Below are 21420 nucleotides of genomic sequence, written 5' to 3'. Positions count from 1 at the left end.
ATACTCATCATATAGTAAGTGTTACTTAAAAATGTAAGCAAAATATTTTAGAGAAATTAATTGACTGTAAAGCTTTATACTTATCGATCCCAAACTGTAAAGTAATGGGAAAATATTGCCTCTTAACTAACTATCCCCCAGACCACAGAACGATTCCAAGTTGATAGTGTTCTTCTCTCCTGTCACTTCTTACCTTAATCGACACTGGCACTTCAACTGCCTCCTTACTGTTTCTAAAACAATTTTTAATACTATTCTCTGCTGCCTCTGTGTATAGCAAAAGCATTTCCCCTTTGTTATTCTCTATTACTTCTTTGACTATTTTTCCTTTTCTTGACATTTCTCAGTTTTGATATGACAAGGATGTGACTGCTTTCTCTTCTGGAAGGTAAACCTATCAATAATACGCAGTTGTGTGTAATCATGGTTTCATTTTTAAATTTTTGTAATATGTATCTATCATAGGCCAGGCCTTGTTCTACGCATTAGAGATAAAACAATGAACAAAACAAGACCCCTGCTCTGGTACAGCTTGTATTCTAGTGGGGATGACAGACAATAAACAAATATGTTATATGGAATTGGGTGTTAAAAACAAAAACAAGAATGGGGTATAGAGTGACAGAGTGGAGCAGGAAAATGTTATATAAGGTGATCAGAGAAGGCTTCCTTTAAAAGGCAACATTTGAACAGAGACAAAAGAGAGAAACTCTATGAATATTTGTGGCATGAGAACTTATCCCCAAAAGAAAATAACAAGTACAAAGGCCCTGAGGAAAGAGCATGCTTGGCCTGCTGAAGAAACAGCAAAGAGACTGGTGGGGTGGGAGCAGAACAAGCTTTGTTTCTCTCTCAATGTTTACCATTCTGGCCAAGGTTTACTCTTTGCAAGATTTTTTAATTAATTAATTAATTGGCTGCATTGGGTCTTCATTGCTGTACACAGGCTTTCTCTAGTTGTGGCGAGCAGGGGCTACTCTTCGTTGTGGTGCACGGGCTTCTCATTGTGGTGGCTTGTCATGTTGCGGCGCGCAGGCTCTAGGTGTGTGGGCTTCAGTAGTTGCGGCACATGGGCTCAGCAGTTGTGGCTCGCGGGCTCTAGAGCGCAGGCTCAGCAGTTGTGGCCCATAGGCTTAGTTGTTCTACAGCATGTGGGATCCTCCCGGACCAGGGCTCAAACCTGTGTCCCCTGCATTGGCAGGCGGATTCTTAACCACTGTACCACCAGGGAAGTCCCTCTTTGCAAGATTTTAATATAATCTTTCAGATTTGAACAGATTCAGATTCAGAGGTGGGATTGTTTTAAGTCTACTGGATAAGTGGTAATGTTATTGAATAAGGTAATAATTTGCTGCAATAAGGATTTTGGCTGAATACAGGTTTATAAACAATCTAAATTACAGATGTATTGCCTAGTTTTGAGACAGAGAGGGTAGGACAGTGGGAAGATTTAACAGCTAGATCTGGTTTTGAGTCTTGGTTCTATGCTTATTTGCTACAAATGATCCTGAGTCAGAGTTTTAGGCATTAGTACATGTATACTCTTTTACCTTTTTTATTCTAATTTTATAATGTAAAAGCAGTATAGTGGTTATAGTGGTTATGGGGAAAGAATAATAGTTTGGGAGTCAAAAATCCTGACTTAAACACCTTTGCTGCTGCTTATTAAATGTGGAGTCTAGACAAGTCATTTAGAAGCCTGTTTCCTTATCTGTAAGCATAAAATAAAAATATCTGGGCTTCCTTGGTGGCGCAGTGGTTGAGGGTCCGCCTGCCGATGCAGGGGACACAGGTTCGTGCCCCGGTCCAGGAGGATCCCACATGCCGCGGAGAGGCTGGGCCCGTGAGCCATGGCCGCTGAGCCTGCGCGTCCGGAGCCTGTGCTCCTCAACGGGAGAGGCCGCAACAGTGAGAGGCCCGTGTACCGCAAAAAAAAAAAAAAAAATCTACTTCATAACATTATAAAGATTAAATGACATAATGGCCTATGCATGTGAAAGCCATTTGTATACTATAAAATGTTAGATTAACTTAAGACACATGCATATTTTTAAACTACCTATGGAACTTTCAAACATATTTTACTTAAATTTTTTCATCTAAGTGCTTTCAAAATTTATTTAATTTTACCTTTTGATTTACCTATTTGTACTTGCATGCAAAATTTATTCTTCGTAGTCAGTTTCCTATTTTGACCCATGATAAATTTTACAGAGTAACTTTTTTTTTTAATAAATTTATTTATTTATTTTTGCTGTGTTGGGTCTTCATTTCTGTGCAAGGGCTTTCTCTAGTTGTGGCAAGCGGGGGCCACTCTTCATCGCGGTGTGCGGGCCTCTCACTATCACGGCCTCTCTTGTTGCGGAGCACAGGCTCCAGACGCGCAGGCTCAGTAGTTGTGGCTCACGGGCCCAGCTGCTCCGTGGCATGTGGGATCCTCCCAGACCAGGGCTCGAACCCGTGTCCCCTGCATTAGCAGGCAGATTCTCAACCACTGCGCCACCAGGGAAGCCCCTAGAGTAACTTTTTATCTTTTAAATTACACAGCAAAATTCAATGGATATGAACAAGTCAACTTGAAATCCTCAAAAAGGATCAAAATGCAGACTTTCATTTTATTTTACTTTTACTTTATTTCACACAGATGATCATTTTGCAATAGAAAATATGGGTACGTGGAAAAAATTTGAAAGGATAACTAACAATCATTTTATATACTTCAATAACTGTTACTGACTTTTTAGTGGGTTTTTTTTTTTGGCCTATTTTTGTCTTTTGAACCCTTATTGCTTAGCTAAATTACAGCATGCTAAACATAAATTTGTAGCCATATATTTATTATCAAATATTTGATATATGTTTTGAAGACTATACTAGACAGAGACTATTTTATTTCAAATATCATATTGCTAGCCATTAGTTAAAAGTGTCTACATGTTGCTGGACAGTAACTGAAAATGTAAGTCAAAAAATAATAGCTAAAACCTTTAAAATATCCTCAATGGTCTTCAAAAGTAACTTACAAGAGATTTAACAGAATGGAACTTACTCCATGCCCTGTGCAGTCTGCCGTGCAATATCTATAAGTTTGATCATCTCGAATTTGGTCTCAATGATGTGGAGATGATGATATAGGCTGGAGCCCTCACACCACTGGGTAACAATAGCCAGTTGTGGCTTTGTTGAATAACCCATGAAGAGTAGGATATTCACATGTCGAGTTTTCCTGTAAAAGAAATGTGACAGTAAATAGTAAATGTTGATAAACTTTAGCAAATGTTAAAAAAGAGGGCCGAAGCAGTCTACTTATTAATAAGATGTTGTCAGAAAAAGGTATTTTTAAAAAAGCCAACAGAAGGATAAATTTAGATGAGACTTTAGGAATTGTCTAGTCTAACATCCTACCCTTTTCATAAACATCTTTTTTAGTATACCCCATAGATAGGCAGCTAGAGATTCCTTAAATACCTTCAATTATGGGAAGTTTATCACTGAGACTGTAGCCTGTCCCACTACTCTTTTTCTTTCTTTTTGAAATTTTTTTGGCTGTACTGAGCGGCATGTGGGATCTTAGTTCCTCAAGCAGGGATTGAACCTGTGCCCCCTGCAGTGGAAGTTCGCAGTCCTAACCACTGGACCACCAGGAAAGTCCCCTCTTTTTTTTCTTTTAAAATGGTTCTAGTATTAGTAAAATTTTAGGTTGAGAAAAAATCATTTTCCTACAACTTCTGCCACTGGATTCCCTGTTCTGCTCTCTGCAATGAAACAAGTAAGTTTATATCCTCTTGAACATAACAGCCTTCTATGGACCCAAATATTCTCAGTTCTGTTGACTATTTTCTCCCTAAGTTACAGTTCCAGAATCCTTCCCACCTAAGTTGTCCTTGCCTGGACATGTTCTAGTTTGTTAATTTTCCTCAAGTTCCAGGGCTTGATACAATCTCTAAATGTGTTCTGATAAGCTTAGAATTTTGAGAGCATTGTCTCCATAAGTGGAAGTATTACTTCTCGTGATCAGAACACTGTATTTCCATTAATTCACTCTAGGATTAATATTTCTATCAGCTGTACTATGTAATATTGCATACCACTTAAAAGAATACAGTTAAAGACAAAATATACTCAGACAAACTTTGTTTTATTCATTTTAAGTAAGTCTGTAAAGCTAACAGTGGCTACCACTGGAAAACACAAGTTGATCAAGATAACTTCTCTGGAAAACGTGATTCACACAAGCTCACCTGAGTACTCCTACTTCATTTTTGAAGGCCTGTAACTGCTGAGGTGTGGGTGCTGTCACATTCAACATTTTCACTGCCACATCACCTAAAAGGTAATTGCCATTCCAAATGTCATTCCAATTTTTAAAATTTAAAAATATAAAAAAACTAGGGTATTTTCACTAATTACCACAGCCTTAAAACTATACCATTATAAAACTGCAAATAAATTATACCTTAACTTCCTAAACTGCATTAATTTTCTAAGGATAAAAACTAAACTAACAATAATATTCCTATACTAGTATTTCAAAATACCAATCCAAAAAAAACAGCCAATCTCATTTTTCCCCTGGAAATTTAGTTTAACCAATTAAACACCCATGATATTTTCCTAGTTATTTAACAAAACTAAATTAGACACATTCACTAACTGAATGTTAAAACTGCAATAGACAGGCCCAATGCAACTTGGCTAAAATAGAAAACTGCAGACTTCTTTATCAGAGTATTTAACACCTTTTCAAATCCATGGATCACTTGTTGCTTTTTACTTAGGAAAATTATTTAAAAAACACAAAACTGCATGTGAAACAGGTACAATTCTTACACGTTGCCAAAGGGTGTATAAATTGGTACAACCACTTGAAACACTGTTGGCAGTACCTACTACGGGCCCCACAATTCTTTCCTAGGTATATACCAACTAACTTGGACACATGTTCACCAAACGACAGGTACTAAGAATACTCATAGAAGCAGCAGCCATAATTGCCCCAAACTGGAAACTATTCAAATGCTCATCACACAGTAGATAGTCATGCTACAGTCACACAATGAACACTATATAGAGAATGAATAACCTACAACTACATACAATAATATAGATGAATCTTATAAACAATATTGAGTAAAAAGGACCAGATACAAAGGAGTACATCCTGTATTATTTCTGTTTAGGTCAGGACAGTGGTTACCCTTGGGGGCAGAGGGCATAAGGAGGACTTCTAGAGTGCTGGTAATGTTTTGTTTATTGAACAGTGTGTTGACTTTGTGAAATTTTAGCTACTTGTACACTTATGTGTACTTTTTTGCATGTATATTTCAATATAATTAAACTAACTTACTGATTTTTCCTGATTATCAAATAAAGTGCTTATAGTAAAAAAAAAAATCAAACTTAAAATTAAAAAATTAAACATTTTGAAAGCAAAAGGAATAAAATTTCCCATAATCATGTCACTCTGAAATGACCATTGTTAACATATTGATGTATACCCTACTAGGCTTTTATACGTATGCAGCATAAATATTTATAAATTCATATGAAAAAGGCAACCTAAAAAGATATATACTAAAATACTGACGGTCATTTAAAAAATTATGTTATATATATTTATATGTAGCATCATAATATGGGATATTATACGTGCTGCTTTTAAAATATACTACATACACTTTTCCATAAAATAGACATCTACCATACCATTTTAATTTCTATATAATCATATATGGAGGTTATCAATTTATTTATTCCTTCCTCTATTAATGAGCACTTATTTCCATTTTTCATTAATATCAAATCTCTAATGAATATACTTGCACACACATCTGTTTGTTTCTGTTCTACAAATGGAATTGTTGGCTCTATATACATATTGCCAAACTGCCCTCCAGAAAATTCATAGCAATTTATGTTTCCACCAGCAGCATTACAATCACAACTCTAAATATAATCAATTTAAAAAAAAACCTTTGTCCATTTGATTATCTTTTCAAAGAAATATAAGTCACTCGAGAGGCAATAATGATTTCTATTTTTTGAATTTGTAATTCGTTCACAACTAGTGAGACTAAACATTTTTTGTATGTTTACTGCCCACTCTTTCCTTTGGTAAGCACTCTTTTTATATGTTTACTTGTGGTTTATAATACAAATAAAATTACCAGCAGAAAGACATAAAAATAAAAAATCTTGGGGACTAGCTCATCTGGAGGATCATCTTTAAAAATTATTACTGTAGTATAATGATTAAACTTCTGGCTGCTGTGAATCCAGTTTTTATTTCCCATAATTTCTGTTATAAACCTTTGGAGGACTCTTGCATCTGATCAAAATTAGCTTAATGATGCAAACAGTGAATACTCCCTTTGATATATTTTTACAAAAGTTATTATATTCTATTATTATAATTTGTGACAAGGTCACCGTATTACATACATACCATGCCACTTTCCCTTGTAGACTGTCCCAAATGACCCGGATCCAATTCTTTGTCCCACTGTGATCTGCCCATCAGGAATCTCCCAATCGTCACTTGAATCCCGTCTACCAAGTGTTTTCTTGATAAAAATAGTGCAAAAGTCAAGCCAAGGCAAACAAAAAAGAAATATCTTATGCTTCACACTAAGTACATTTCCCTATTCCTGAAAGGGACATAAGTTAGGAAGAGAGCAAGAGCTTTGGAAAAAACCCCACACTCTAGAGGAATAATAGAAGGATGATTCTTACAATATAGAACTTAAGTTTAAGACCTAAGTCAGTATTAGGGTGGAAACAGTTTATTAAAAAATAAAAATTATTTATTGGGTATGAGCAGAAATGTTACTATTATTAAATTTTATTATTAAAATCAATAAAATAAAGCAGCTTTTTTATCATTTGGAAGACTACTAGGAGCAAGATAAGTGCTATACATTTGTGACTAGTTTTGGCTCCAAAGGCCAAAAAGTTAACATGCTATGGCTGTTGATAATCTAATTACTTTCTCCCTGTCAGTGCTAAATTTCCTCATATATCTTATCTGACCCAATCTCTCTCTTAAAAAAAATTATCAACATATACAATCACCTTGGGATGATAAAGGACCCACATATCCAACATATACTATTGCTAAAATGATTAGTTTTTAATATAGATTTACTTTACAGCAGATAGCTGATTTTTCATTAGGGAAGAATGTCCTTTGGTAGATATTTGTATTTCAGACCAACTCTTTAGAACATACATGCCTAATCATGCCTCCTAAAATACTAGCTTACTCTCTTTCCATAGTTTAGAAACAACACTATTCTTGCTCTTCCAAAACTGCCTTTTACTCAATTATATTACAGTTGAGAGCAAAAATGAGTGTTGTGTTTTGTTTTTAAGCAAAAAACTATCAGCTCTTAAATTTATTTGATTATGGGAATTCTGTGTCAAATATGGACATATATGCCACTAGATATCATATATCTAAAAGGTGACATTACATTTGGCTATGACTTCTAAGAAGACAGAACTTAGAGGAAAAAAGATATCATATACTCTCACCATTCGATTCCTGTCTTCTGAGGATGAAGATGACTTCCTTTCTCGCTGAGGTCCTGGAGATTTCTGTAATGCTTTCACATTAGTGAGTGAGCCAGGTAATGAGGCAGGAGGTGTGGCAGATAAACCTGTGGTTGATCCTAAGTTAGTGAAAGGAAAAATATATCTATTAAAGGAGGATCAAGTATATTAGCTTATTGGGGGCAGAGGGTAGAGGGAGATTTAGACTTATTTTAAAAATTCAGTATATGTTCTAATACCATTTGGAAAGGACAGGCAAAAAAGGAGCCTCATTTGGTGACTAGCTTTAAATTAAAAAACTATAATTTCTTTTAGTTTTATACTTTTAGCTTTCTGGTCAATTTAATGACCTTTAAAACGTCTGATTACAGATATACACTTTGTTTATTGGTGCAGAGTCTAGGAGAAAAATAATCTTTTTAAAATAAGAGATAAACACTAAAAAATACTCCCAAGTTTTTTCTTTGATCAAAAAACAAGAAGCAAAATCAACTTAAAAGCGAATATAAAAAATAAACTTTTAATTATGTTACCTTAACAGCCTATCAATTAAAAAAAAGATAGAAATTCCCCAAATGGAAACATATTCTGATAACGGCCATAATGTTGACATTACTTGGCTCTTTCATATTAGTCACTGAAATTTTTAAAAATCCTATACTACATACTATACTATTTAAGAGTGAGAGATACTGGTCACTTTCATTGGTTCCTGGAGGCTTATTTTGCTAAACAAAGATGAAATTTTACCTGCATAACAAAGTTAATGCAAACAAAGCCAAGCAGGTTTCTCAAGACTTTCTGAAAAACCTCTGCCTATAAAATGAGGCCAAGGTAAGTGCTGTGGCCTCTCAGCCAAGTTACTACAAATGGAAAAATTTTATCAGCCAAATGAGTCCAAGGGGTACACTCTTTGAAAATGGACTCAGTTGGCAGGGTTGCATACCTTTGTGATGGACATTTTTCCAAATGCTGATTGAGCAAAAATCTCAATTCATGTACAGAAAGCACCTGGTTCAGAGGGGTTCAGAGCAATGACTCCTAGTGGGGCCTGAGTATAGCTAAGTAGGACTGAGATGCTAGGTAATGTTTGCACATACAGAACAAAAAGACTTCAATTTCTTAAAAAAGTAGATAACTATTCTCTAGTTAAAAAGTCACTATCTTTCAAAGAACAAGGATCAGAATACTAATGGCAACATTTAAATGTTAAAACTGTGTAGAACTTTTCTCATTACTACACCACATATGTCATCATGTGGAATTTCCATGACCTCACATGCAATTTTCTAAAAGAAAATGGTATCTGGAATGTCTATTAATTAGAGCACAATCCATATTCTGCCTTCCACTGATAATTTTCAACATCATAAAGCCTTAACTGCTTACCCAGGCTTCACAATTCTGATCTACTCAGTGCTGTATCACTTACTTTAATTACACTACTCAGTACTCTATAACTTCCAGCCCATTCCACGGATTTTCTGAGAAAGTTGGGCTGAGAGAGCAAAAATCTGAAATGCCACCATTACATTCAGAATAAGTTAAAAGACACTAACTAGGAAAAGCCAATAAATATAATTCATTAAAAATATTTACAGCAAGATACCCATCTAAATTTTGACTTAAATTTTTAAAAATCAGTTTAACCAGTAATTAAAGGATGGAAAAGATAAAATGGATGAGTGAAATTATACTGCTAACTTTTTCCTCACATGAGGGCATAACTCAAAGTATAAATCCTAATTTTCTGAAGTATGCTAAAATACCCCAAATATATTACAGATCTTCTTTCTTAGTGAATATAACAAGGTTATAACAAGGTTCCCTACCTTTGATATAAAATATACATGTTCCTACGTTTTAAAAAAAAGGACACATATTACAGAAGAATAAAGCAAAAAGTCTAGTAAGAACTCATAATAGGGATTTCCACTTTTTTTAAAAACCAAAAAAATTGATAACCATTATTAGCAGCCATCAAGGTTATCACCTAAATGGATTAAAGTAAAATAAATTCAACTTGAAGAAGCCCCTCCCCACATTATTTACTGTCACCCACCGAGTTTAAGAAATAATCAAGACCAAAAAGTAAGTAATATAACAAAAAACAAGATGGAAATCTCAACTCAGAATTTTCTTGCTTTTAAAAATTTACGACAGACAGCATACAGAAAGCTTGTGGTAGTGAGTATGTGTGAGAAGCACATTCAGAGCATTCCAGCCAGGCCAAGCAGAAATTTAGTACTGAAAACTCTCACACTTACAAACACACACTGTGAGGGTGAGGCACAAACAGTATCTGTTGTTTATATTTAGTTTGCTTTGGGTGAAAACAAGAAAGAAGAGCCCAACTACCTCTGAACACTGGGCCAGGCTCAAAATCAAACACTATTTCACTGGGGACAGAATGTAGGAGGGGACTGGGAGTCCGGGATTGGTATTTCCGAAGACAGCGCATCAGCTGGTTCAAAGGGGCTGTTAGAAGAAAAAGAGAGGGGCAGGCAAACACAGGAAGACAGACACACAGAAGAAATGAAAGAAGTCACGGGGAATAAATGAGTTGAAGCCTGCTTCACAAAATAATTCTGGATGTCTAAAAAATCTGCTTATTTTCATAAAATTCCAATGATTCTTTATAAAGTGATTCACAAAAAGGATAAGAAATGGCATTTGATTTTTGGTACTAAGCAGGCAATTTTTATGACTAAGTTAACTCTGTGATGCTAACATGATGGCAACATTTAAATGCTGGATGTATTGGGCAAAATTATCAAAAGCCACAGCTATTAAGACATATGAAAGTCATACTGGCAGCAACATTAATTGGTGGGTTCATGGAACAACAAACAGGAAAAAAAAAACTTTTATAACTATGTGCTATAGTAAATACTAAGTCCAGAGTACATAATGCAGGCTTATTATTTTGGTAGGTCCACAGGTATATATAAATATTACAACAAAAGATGGTTTACTCAATGTTTATTCAACATAAAGTATCTTTGAGTCTGGGCTTAGATATTTTGAATATAAAGCAGGTCACAGTGAAGAGACCAACTCTAAACAAGATATGCAGGTATTGTAGGGCTTCCTTATTAAATAGAAGACAGCTGAAGAGGTAAGCATAAAGGACCACCTGGAAGAAAACGTCAAGACAGTTTCAAACACCATCTCTTAGAAAAATCTTACGGGGGTAAAATCTTATTTAAAAAGTATTTTCTAAAGTAATGTTTTGCTATGCTCCCAATTTTCACTGTGTGCTAGAGTGAACATCTGATGAAAATTCTGTAAGAAATCTCAATTCAGTTTCTCATTTGCTTATTTTATCTACTGGACTAGTAAAAGGGGAACTAGGCTTTTCTATTAGGGGTTCATGCTATAAAGTATATATTCCAAAGCCTTCTAGAAAGCTGAAGGGAAGTGGCTGACAATGTCTAACAAACTGGCAAGTTGTAGCAGGTAACCCCAGGGATTCTCCCCAAGAATGATGTAGGGGAGTCAAGTTTTAACTGGTTGTAAGCTCAATCTTTAATTATTAGTGGAGGTGGTAAGGAATAAAGTGGGTAAAATAATTAAGGATCTCTCCTCGAAAACAACATCTAAAAAACTGTAGATAGTACATTTAAGACTCCCTTTTATGTCCTCTCTTTTTCTCTGGCTATGAATTAGTTAAAATTTTATTAGAGATAAATGATAAATACTACTGAAAAGCAAACAATTTTTGGTTTTTCTCTGCACATTTTTCTCTGTGTCTGTGTTTCATGAAAGAAGCAAATATAAAGGAGACAAGCAGCAAAGCAATTGCATTTTTCCCTGATTTTTTTTAAAAATTGAAATCACCACTTACCTCCATCACTACGAAACCCTTGGTCTCTAATCAAGTCCTACAAATAAATAGTAATGTATATTTAATCAAAGCATATGGTAAGAAAGTAATAAAATTTTATTTTCCACTAAGCATTCACAGAAAGGTTAATTCAAAATAATACCTGCCTTATAAATTACTTCACAAAACAGAAAGAATATGGAATTAGCTAGTGAACATGATAAAATAAAAAATTTGAAGCACTCGCCAACCTAACCCTAGATTGAAGGGATTATTAGTCCTGATGAAATGCTGAAATCCATTTCAGGCCATTCAAAACCAATGGCTGCATTAATTCTTAAAAAAAAATTCTACTGGCACATATTAAGAGCCATAAAATGTTCATACCCTTTGATCCTGTAATTCCACTTCTGGGAATTTTTCCTAAGGAAATAATTCAGAAGAAAAAAATGATATGCACAAAGATGTTTAGTGCAACATTATCCATTATACTAAAAACCCAGAAATTATTTCCCTATTTTAGGCATATTGACATATTGGTTAACTATAGTGTATCAATTTAGTAAGTATTATGTAGCTACTAAAACAATTATGAAGCTTGACTCATAAAACATGTTTACAATAAAAAATACAAAATTAAATGTACACTAATACAATTATAAAAATATAAATGTGTAAGGACACACTAGAAGGGGAAAAAAAATTTGTCTTTATTATTAAAATACAGCTTTTTACAACACACAACGTGGGGCAGGGCAGTGGGGGAAGAGCCTACTGGCAATGCAATGCAATTTGGACCCTGACAGACAGAACTTAATCTACCCAGTATAACTTAAATATGAGGTCTCTAAATAAGTTCAAAGTCTCTTTGCAAATAGGCAGCTTTTCGTTTATAGGCTAAAACAAAGAGCACATTCTTTACAGATGTATTTCTGTCATGTTCAATGTATTATATAAAGCATTTAACATTTTCTACAGAATAATCAACAAATACTCATATCTCCAAATAAGATGCTAATGTTAGGGGTTGTGTGACTATCAATAAATATAAAAAATCATGGTGGTCTCACTAACTTTGTGTTCGTGAGAGCTTATAATGTAAGTGTAAGAAAGATATACACACATAGAAATTATGTGATATAAGAATAAGGGCTTAAGAAAACAATAAAAAAGGTGCCAAAGTTGCTTAGTTAATTGCCAAATAAATAGCATGGGTGAAAAGATTCTTCATGCTACGTAAGTTCAAAGGATAAATAAATAACTATAGAACTTGGCCATTGGTGAAGCATTTGAAGAAGATGATCTATGTGTTGGGGTTTGAGGGGCAGACAGGAATGCAGAAAAGAAAAGCAGAGGAGGACTTCCCTGGTGGTCCAGTGGTTAGGACTCTGCGCTTTCACTGCCGTAGCCCAGGTTCAATCCCTGGTCGGGGAACTAAGATCCTGCAAGCTGAGAGGCGTGGCAAAAAAAAAAAAAAAAAGTCTTCTAGACAACCTACTGCTAGTAACCACCATAAACTTATATTTTCCAATCTCAAATATGTTCTTAAAGCTCCTTGACAATCTTTATCTATGTGACCTAGGTTAAATAGGATCTTCTAGTATTCCAATACTGGCTATTTCAAACTTTTTGCCAATCTCCTATGGGGTTCTTTTCTTACTTATATCTCTTCCCTTTTTTAGCATGACAGAGAAAACAGAAGCTATCAAAGAACATTCTGTTCTGCCTCTATATCTACAAACATTTGTATAATAATATTAGCTATAATTTTTGAATTCTTATTTTGTGCCAAGAACAATAAGCATTTTCAAATCACTACAAGGGGTAGACACTAGGCCTCAAGGTTAAGTCATCTGCCCATGGTCATACTGCCTGTAAAGAGCTGCGGAGCTAGTTATGCTCATCTTTAATTCCTCATAGCCTCTGAGGAACATCACTTCCAAGTTCAAGAAATTTTACTACCTCAGTTATTCTTTCTTGTTATTTTTAACCTCTCTCTTCACTTGCTTCTTCCCCTGAAGATACAAATATGCTCAAGTCTCTGCTTCAATCTATGGCCCTTTCATCATTCCTTTATAGCCAAGCTTCTCAAAATTGGCACTTAATCCCACATCTTTACCTGGTTTTGCTATCCTCCAATAGTCCTCTAAAACAGCTCTCAATGAAGTAAAAATGACATTGTAATTGCCCAATTCAATAGTCATTTCCAGTCCTTATCTCATTTGAGTCTCAATGGCAACTGACATCAACTACTTAAGCATTCTTGAAGTCCCCTTTTCTCCCTTTAGCTTCTGCAACACTACTTTCTCTTACTTATTTGAAGCTAAAGTTAGGAAGAGAAGCCTAAAATGGAGACAGAGAATGACAGTCTCTGTCTGTATCTCAAATGTTAATGTTTACTGGGGTTGCATGTACCCTCTTTTCAGTTTACATATAGTCTTTGAGTAATATCACTTACATCCATGACTTTAACTGACAAAAATAGGCTAATTATTTCTAAATCTGTATCTCTACTCAAGGTCCTTAGTTCAACTGCTACTGCACTTCTAAACAAGGAAAGTTCCACAGACATCTTAAAGTCAAGATGTCCAAAATAAAAGTTAACGTTTTCATTTCTACAAACCCTGTTCTTCTTCCTTTGGCATTTCCTATCTTAATGGATAGAATAAATACTATCTATCCACCTAAGCCAGACAACTCTAGGCATTATCTTTTTTTTTTAAATTACCATTTCTTATTTATTTTTGGCTGCGTTGAGTCTTCTTTGCTGTGTGCAGGCTTTCTCTAGTTGTGGTGAGAGGGGGCTACTCTTTGTTGCAGTGCACGGGCTTCTCACTGTGGTGGCTTCTCTTGTTGCAGAGCACGGGCTCTAGGTGCGTGGGCTTCAGAAGTTGTGGCACGTGGGCTCAGTAGTTGTGACTCATGGGCTCTAGAGCACAGGCTCTGCAGTTGTGGTGCACAGGCTTAGCTGCTCCGCGGCATGCAGGATCTTCCCAGACCAGGGATCGAACCCGTGTCCCCTGCACTGGCAGGCGGATTCTTAACCACTGTGCCACCAGGGAAGTCCCTAGGCATTATCTTTTATTACCTCTCATCTCTTTCACTTCTCTCCTCTACTACTATATAGAACAGTGATTGAGATAAGAAAGAAAGGCCAGGTTTTACCCCATTTCAATCATTTATCACCTGTGTGATCTGGGGTTTCTTGATATCTCTAAATCTAATTTTCTTAACAGTAAAATAAGGAAAATACTACTACTTAACTCACAAGTGTTTGTGAGGAGAGAATAAAAAAATTTATGTAAAGTACCTAGCACATAGTAAGCATTAACAGTAGCCATTTATAGTATCCATCCTAACAATCGTGCCTATCAAATCTCTCACTAATTCAAAAGAACTTTCTAAAGTAAAGAGCTGATCACTTTCTTTCCCACTCAGTTTATTGGACCCCCATTACCAACTACTATAGTGACCTCAGAATAATAACATAATGTCTTTCAGTGTGGACTCTACCTACTTAGTTTCATCCTCTACCATTACCCACCCTTTTCCTGAACCCTAAACTCCTACAATACCAACTATTCATTACAACCCACATAAAGGTACTTCTATATTTCTGCACATACCATTTCCTTAACAAACGCCCTTCCTTCTTAAAACCCCCACCAAGTACACTGAATAAACTCCAACTCCTTCCTATTCATCTTCTACAGTCTGGCTTAAATGTTGTCCTTTCTCTGCTAAACATTACTAGATTTAACCAGGTAGGGTTTATCATCCCCTTCTATAAACTATCACTGTATATTTTGTGTTTATTTATTTATATGGCTGATTCATCCATTTCCATTAGACTGTGACCTCCTTGAGGGCAAAAACTGTGCTAATTCATCTTAATTCCCTATTCTGACACAGTGCCTATACCAGAGTAAATATTAAATCTGGTTTACTGGAATAATAAATGACAAATAATGACTGAAATTGAAGGAAATGACTGAAACTGAATGAAATGCTAGAAGGCTTATAGTTTTCAATGGGAAGTAAATGGAAGTTTTGGAACAAAGGAACAGATGATGATAGAGGTCTTATAAAAAATTATTCTGATAACAGCAATAAAAATGGAAATGGGCAGAGAGAAATCAATGGCAGGAAATCTATTTAGGAGATTAATGCAATAAGTAGTTCAAGTGAAGAAATATGGGCCCAAATGGTGGTAGTAATAACAAATTTGAGACGTATATCAAAAGGAAAGGTGATACCTTATGACTATTTGCTTATAGGGGAAGATGAAAAAGCAAGATATAAAGATGACACTCCAAATGTTCAAGCCTAAGAGAATAGGAGAAACTTAATAACACTAAGACATAAAGAGAAACAGTCTAAAAGAACGTCAGTTTTGAAAGTAAATACAAAGGTAACAACTTTGAACATACTGACAATAGATCTAACGTAAACATAAGATTTGATTTCTTATTTCACACAATCTCCTTATTTCCATATTTCCCTCTCCTATTTTTTTTTTCCTTTGTATTCAGGTCTAGCCAGATAGAAGAAGACTTATTAGTTGAGAAAAATTGATATTAAGAAAAGGCTACTTTAAATGAACCCAATAAAAATAGAGAAAAAATTTCATAGTAAAATATAGGAAGAAAGTCTGACTTGGGAATGTATCTTGAAAAATGAAATTAAGATTTATAAAAAGTTTATTTTCTTTTACATTCAACAAAACTTTAAGTTATAATTTCAACAGTATGCTAATCCTTAGAATACAGAAAAAAATCAAGTTTTTATTGGTAATAATATCAAACTTACGACAGCACAAATTGAAATTCTTAATTTCATATTCATCTTTTACATCACAATCTTAATCATTTTTATAAAAATTTTAAAGGACTTCATCAATTCCCTCAAAGCCCTCCATCAATCCTATGATATTTAAATCATTTTCACTTGAAAACCCTATTCTCTTGTCATCCTTATAGACTTTCTCTCTTTTACTGTTAACTGGACTAATTTAATTTTGCTGTACCCTTATTTCTCAATGACTTTATAAGATGTGAGTAGTTCTACCAAGTGACTTTTTCACAGTCTTCATAAAATCCTTAAAATCTTTTTTTTTGTTGTCATATTCACAATCAACGTGCTTTATGTTTTCACTGAAATGTTGGATAGTGATGGAAAAGGGCTGGAATGCAAGCTGGTATTAAATGGGGAGGGATATGTGAGTGGAGACTAATATTAAGGGATTCTGTTAATTAGTGATCATTTTTCTGTTAGGATAATTTTTGCTTCTTTACTCAACCTTATGAGCACTCACATAAGGAATGTCGGTATAATGAGAACAACCCCTGTCCTCTAACATACACATGACCCCTCAGTAACTTCAGTATCCTGCTTACATGGGGAAACAGTTTCAAATTCCTTTTTAAATACAATTACTTTCCAAGGCAAACAAATTTGGTGGCTTTTTTGTTTTGTTGCTTATTACAGACAGAGACTGAGGATAACCCACATTTTTTATCCTAAAGTACAAATTCTGGGAGAAGTGATCCCAACCCCACCACAGCTCAGATAGCAAGGGCTCTTTATTCTCTTCAGTAACTCAGTTACTGAGATGATGTATTGATAGCTGAATGAACCAGTCCTTTTCGATTGATCCTGCGTATCTCATCTTTTTTCGCATCTCTTCCTTCTATTTTGTCTATAGCAGGGACTGGCAAAATACAATTGGCTGGCCACCTGCTTTACTCAAGTTTTACTGGAATAAAGCCTCACCTATTTGTTTAAAATGTATTATGGCTGTTTTCACACTACAGTGGCAGAGTTCAACAGCTATCATTAGAGATCACATAACACACAAGCCTAAAATATTTACTATGTGACCCTTTAAGTGTTTGTTGATCCCTGGTCTATATTATGGGAAACAGACCTCTGCTTTGTCTTCTAACCCTTTTACTAATACAAATATTTTTTGATGACCTCTTATGTTAGGTGCCTAATAGTTCCTATGTTAGGAAACTATATTAGGAATGGTTTCTGCTGTCCAGGAGTTAAGGTCAAATCGAAGAAGTGACACTAATGTACATAATTAACTTATAGTGTGTAAGATAAACCGGGAAAGTAAAAAAATTCAAGAGTGACCAGCCCCAGAAGGAGACTAAAATAATTGATTTGTGTAGAGATGCAATCCAATGGTATACTCAAGAAAGTAAAGAAGGTAAAATGTAGCTTTGCATGAGAAGTACATAAAGTAATGATTAATCCTTAAGGGTTATTTAACTCAAAGTTAAACTTTTAGATATTTAGGTAAAGATTTCAAATTGATCTAAATAGGAAATATGCAAGTGTATTCTTATTTTTTCTTTACCCCAAAATGGTCAAGTGGATTATCTGTTAAATAAATGAAGATAAGACTTTTACAGAGATGGTGTCATAAGGAAAAAAATAAGAATAACTCTATAATTTGGTGCCAGTTAAATATTTTATGCCATCAGAGAAGATGAAAAGGCTTTTCTGATTTGTAATTCATGAAAAGTCTATCACTTATAATAACTGTGATAAATGAAAGATGGCACTTATTTCTGATCTATATTATAAATGTAGCAGAAAAAATAAAGAAACACACTTGAATTTTCTAAGTTCGAGCACTGCTGGATACTTACATCAATATTGACAGGTTCTATGGTGTTTATATGCACATTTGGAGCTGATGAGGACCGGTCTCGTTGTCCAAACTGATTTCGATGATCTTCATCTGGTCGGAAAGGCTGTGGAATTGGAATGGATTTTGAAGGAGACGGACTGGTGAGAATTGGGGGCCTGGAAAAATCAAGTGATTGGAAGATAAGATTCAGAGCAACTTTATAGAGATAATAACATAGAAAAATGGATGATATAAAGATTTTCTTGTTTTCATATTCTCAAATAAAATCTTTACAATAAAGCATTAAAAATCCAGCAGTAATGGCTTTTAAAAGTGTTAGTTTAAAAAACTAATATGTGCTTGCAACTAACACTGACAAAGCTGCTTTGCTCAAGAAGACACTCCAGGGAGTATCAATGATAAGAACACTGATTCTTATCCAGAAAACTCCAGAGAAATCTACAAATGGCTAAAAATTACCTGTTGTTAATCAGCTGAAGAAACTCTTGTCCTTTAAAGTTAAACAAAAATGCTCTAGGTAGGCAGTGACTGAATAATGTCTGCCAATTTTTCTACCTTTGCCATTTCTTGATAGTTGAAGTTACTAAAATGAACTTTTTATGGGAAGTTTCAGTATTAGGAAATTATAAATCTTTTAAAAACATACATGTGTTTTTCATGACCTAAAAGATATACCTATTGCTTTATACAAGAGTTGAATTAAAATCCTGAACAATAATAGCAAAAGATCATTTCCAAATTCAAAAGATGATTCTCAGAGTGTCAATCTCTCATATTTTGAAATGTTTACCATGACCAATAATCGATACAAGACACACAGGAAAATAATATATTAAGCATTAAAGTAAATATTTGTAAAAACTGCTTTTTGATGAAACCATCAAAACAGGTGACAGAGTGACCTATTTTGGTACTGTGGATAAAAAACAAAGTCTATGATCTCTCACTGCTCCCAAAATGAACCCGGCACTCACAGAGCACATTAAAGTTTTGAGAATAGATTGTAAGCACCTGTGAGAAGTCTGTGCCCCTCAGAAGGAATATCCTAGGGAGCTAAGAAATGAGTGTCACTTGACTGATGAGGTGTGACTGTCTTAGTGAGCTCCACCAGGACCAATGAATGACTCAGTGCTAACAGCCTCTCTTCAGAGATTGGTTATTGTTGCACCCCATCTTATGCGAACTCTGTAACTAATCAGCATTATCTAGTGGTTAATAAGACAGCCAGAAAGACAATGTTGAGGGAGTAAAAAGACATTTTTAAGACGGGAGAGGGTTTAGAGAGGAATGAGAAGAAAATACAGTAGAAAAGGACTAGATAAAGGTTGAAACAGCCAAAGAAGCCAAATAGTGACAAAAAGCTTCTAAATAAAATATGTTAATAGAATCCGAACAAGAATCTGTGCTTCTTTGAAGCACACTTTTAAGGGTAGGGAAAGAAATTTTGACTTTATGTAAATGAATCCACTTAGAAGGGAAATAAAAATAATAAAATATTATGTACTTTAAAAAACTGCTATAGGGGCTTCCCTGGTGACGCAGTGGTTGCGAGTCTGCCTCCCGATGCAAGGGACACGGGTTCATGCCCCGGTCTGGGAAGATCCACATGCCGCGGAGCGGCTGGGCCCATGAGCCATGGCCGCTGAGCCTGCGCTCCGAAACGGGAGAGGCCACAACAGTGAGAGGCCCGCGTACCGCAAAAATAAATAAATAAATAAATAACTGCTATAAACCAATGAGAATTATAGGTAAGGCTGATGGAACTGGCCTTTAAGAAAATTAGCATGTTCTACTGGTCCTTTTTATTCTGATAATTGAGAAATTTTTAGTCTGTGACAAAGCTGTCTTTATTTTTGCTTTAGACAGCCAATAAAAGCCATTGGCAAGGGATATGGGGAGCAGGTAAAAAGAACGTAGAAGTGACAATATTAGCTTTTAAAAAGTTTTAGAAAGTGCACTCACTTTTTAAACACTACTTACAGGTGATTTAAAGTCTCAAAGCAGTAACATACTTTAAGTTAGAACTTAAAAGTGGAAAAAGCCTGAATTTACTACAACTGAATAGGGTAGTCTAATTAACGCAACTGATCTGGTGTACTGACAGCAAGTCATTCTTGAAACCTACTGAATTAAAACTATGACAGCACATGTAGTACACAATAAGTCAGAAATATGTATGCAAAGGACACCGGTCTTTATGTAAGAAAAGCAAAAACCTGGATTAAATCTAATATATTTTATTAGCAAATCTAAAGAAAATGGGTATACTAGAAGATGAAGATATGCTGCTTGTACCTCCCTTCTCCCCTTGCCCCTGTGCCCCCACCATTACCATGCTCCTATGCTCATTCAGATACTAGAATTCTTTACAGTCCAGTTCAAATCCCACTTTCTTGATTAAATGTTGACTACCCTCTCTCACTATTCTCTCTTCTCCTGTAAACATGATGATATTTATCACACAGTTTAAAATAATATATCATAAATTGTAGATTATAATTATATACTATTTTAAAATCGTCGGCCATTATCTCATATGTTGATGTTACTTTTCTAAATGGAAATCATACACTTCTATATCTGATATTAAAAATAACGCAATGAGCACAAGGCAGGGACTCTAAATTATCTGTTGCTTGATTTTTTTCAAGAATGGTCCTAAAACAGTCTACGTCAGCTTTAACCCTGTGTATCTGTACCAAATGTATGTAAATTAGCTGACTGGTGTGATAAATTACCTGAAAAAAAAAAATCCTTAATTTAACAATCCAAATGTTGGAAAGGTTTATAATTAGCCAAAAGTTCCAAAGAAATCAGCTCAAACAGCATGTCACTGAACAGCAGGAATCAAATCATACCCAATAGAATCGGAGGGGGGTGCAGAAGGGGATGATCCAGACGTAAGGGTAGTCTCTGCTAAGGAGGCCTCCTCCTGTGGTATTGGGTGGTGTTCAAAGAACTTGGAGACAAACAGCAAACTGTGAGGCAAAAAGAAAAACAAAACAAAAACAAACCTAACTTGTGCAAAACCCAGAAGCTTCATATACCAGAATACCTTAAAGAATTAACAAAAATGTCTGAGATCAAATTCCATTTTCAGGAAGGACTGTTAAATTTAATTAGTTGTATTTTTGTCTAAAGGCTTACTGTAAAAAAATTATATTGTACTTTTCAAAGGCAAGCTCAGAGTCTAAAACTAATTGCTCTATACAGCAAATTTCTACATAGTAGAGGGGAAAAATCATGCTTTATGGTTAAGGAATTAGAAGATGTATCTACTGCTAAAAATTAGGTTATATCATTATGATATACTTTAAAGTACAGAGTTGAATTCCCTCTACTCAAGTAATCAAAAAAAGTAATAAGATTTTACCAGCAGCAG

At 35.0% G+C, this 21420-nt stretch overlaps 1 protein-coding gene across 4 annotated transcripts in view; it reads right to left on the bottom strand.

Moving 5' to 3' along the window:
- The window catches only part of BRAF (B-Raf proto-oncogene, serine/threonine kinase), a 152783-nt gene that overhangs the window by 34251 nt on the left and 97112 nt on the right, over positions 1-21420 (bottom strand). For 3 of the 4 annotated variants that reach the window (XM_089917312.1, XM_022579583.3, XM_022579594.3), the window contains exons 7-13: positions 20897-21016; positions 18037-18193; positions 11399-11435; positions 7534-7670; positions 6446-6563; positions 4242-4326; positions 3050-3226 (exon numbers count right to left, since the gene is read on the bottom strand). In XM_089917312.1, the coding sequence (XP_089773438.1) occupies positions 3050-3226; positions 4242-4326; positions 6446-6563; positions 7534-7670; positions 11399-11435; positions 18037-18193; positions 20897-21016 (831 nt within the window). Of the gene's footprint in view, positions 1-3049; positions 3227-4241; positions 4327-6445; positions 6564-7533; positions 7671-9909; positions 10030-11398; positions 11436-18036; positions 18194-20896; positions 21017-21420 lie in introns of all 4 variants that reach the window. The other variant, XM_089917313.1, reaches the window with a different exon arrangement.

Source organism: Delphinapterus leucas, chromosome 9, assembly GCF_059928025.1.
Source record: "Delphinapterus leucas isolate spDelLeu-1000000601 "Yukka" chromosome 9, BTC_Dleu_Yukka2, whole genome shotgun sequence".
Lineage (NCBI taxonomy): Eukaryota > Metazoa > Chordata > Mammalia > Artiodactyla > Monodontidae > Delphinapterus > Delphinapterus leucas.
The sequence above is the reverse complement of the archived record's forward strand: the minus strand, read 5'-3'. Positions and strand labels throughout refer to the sequence as shown.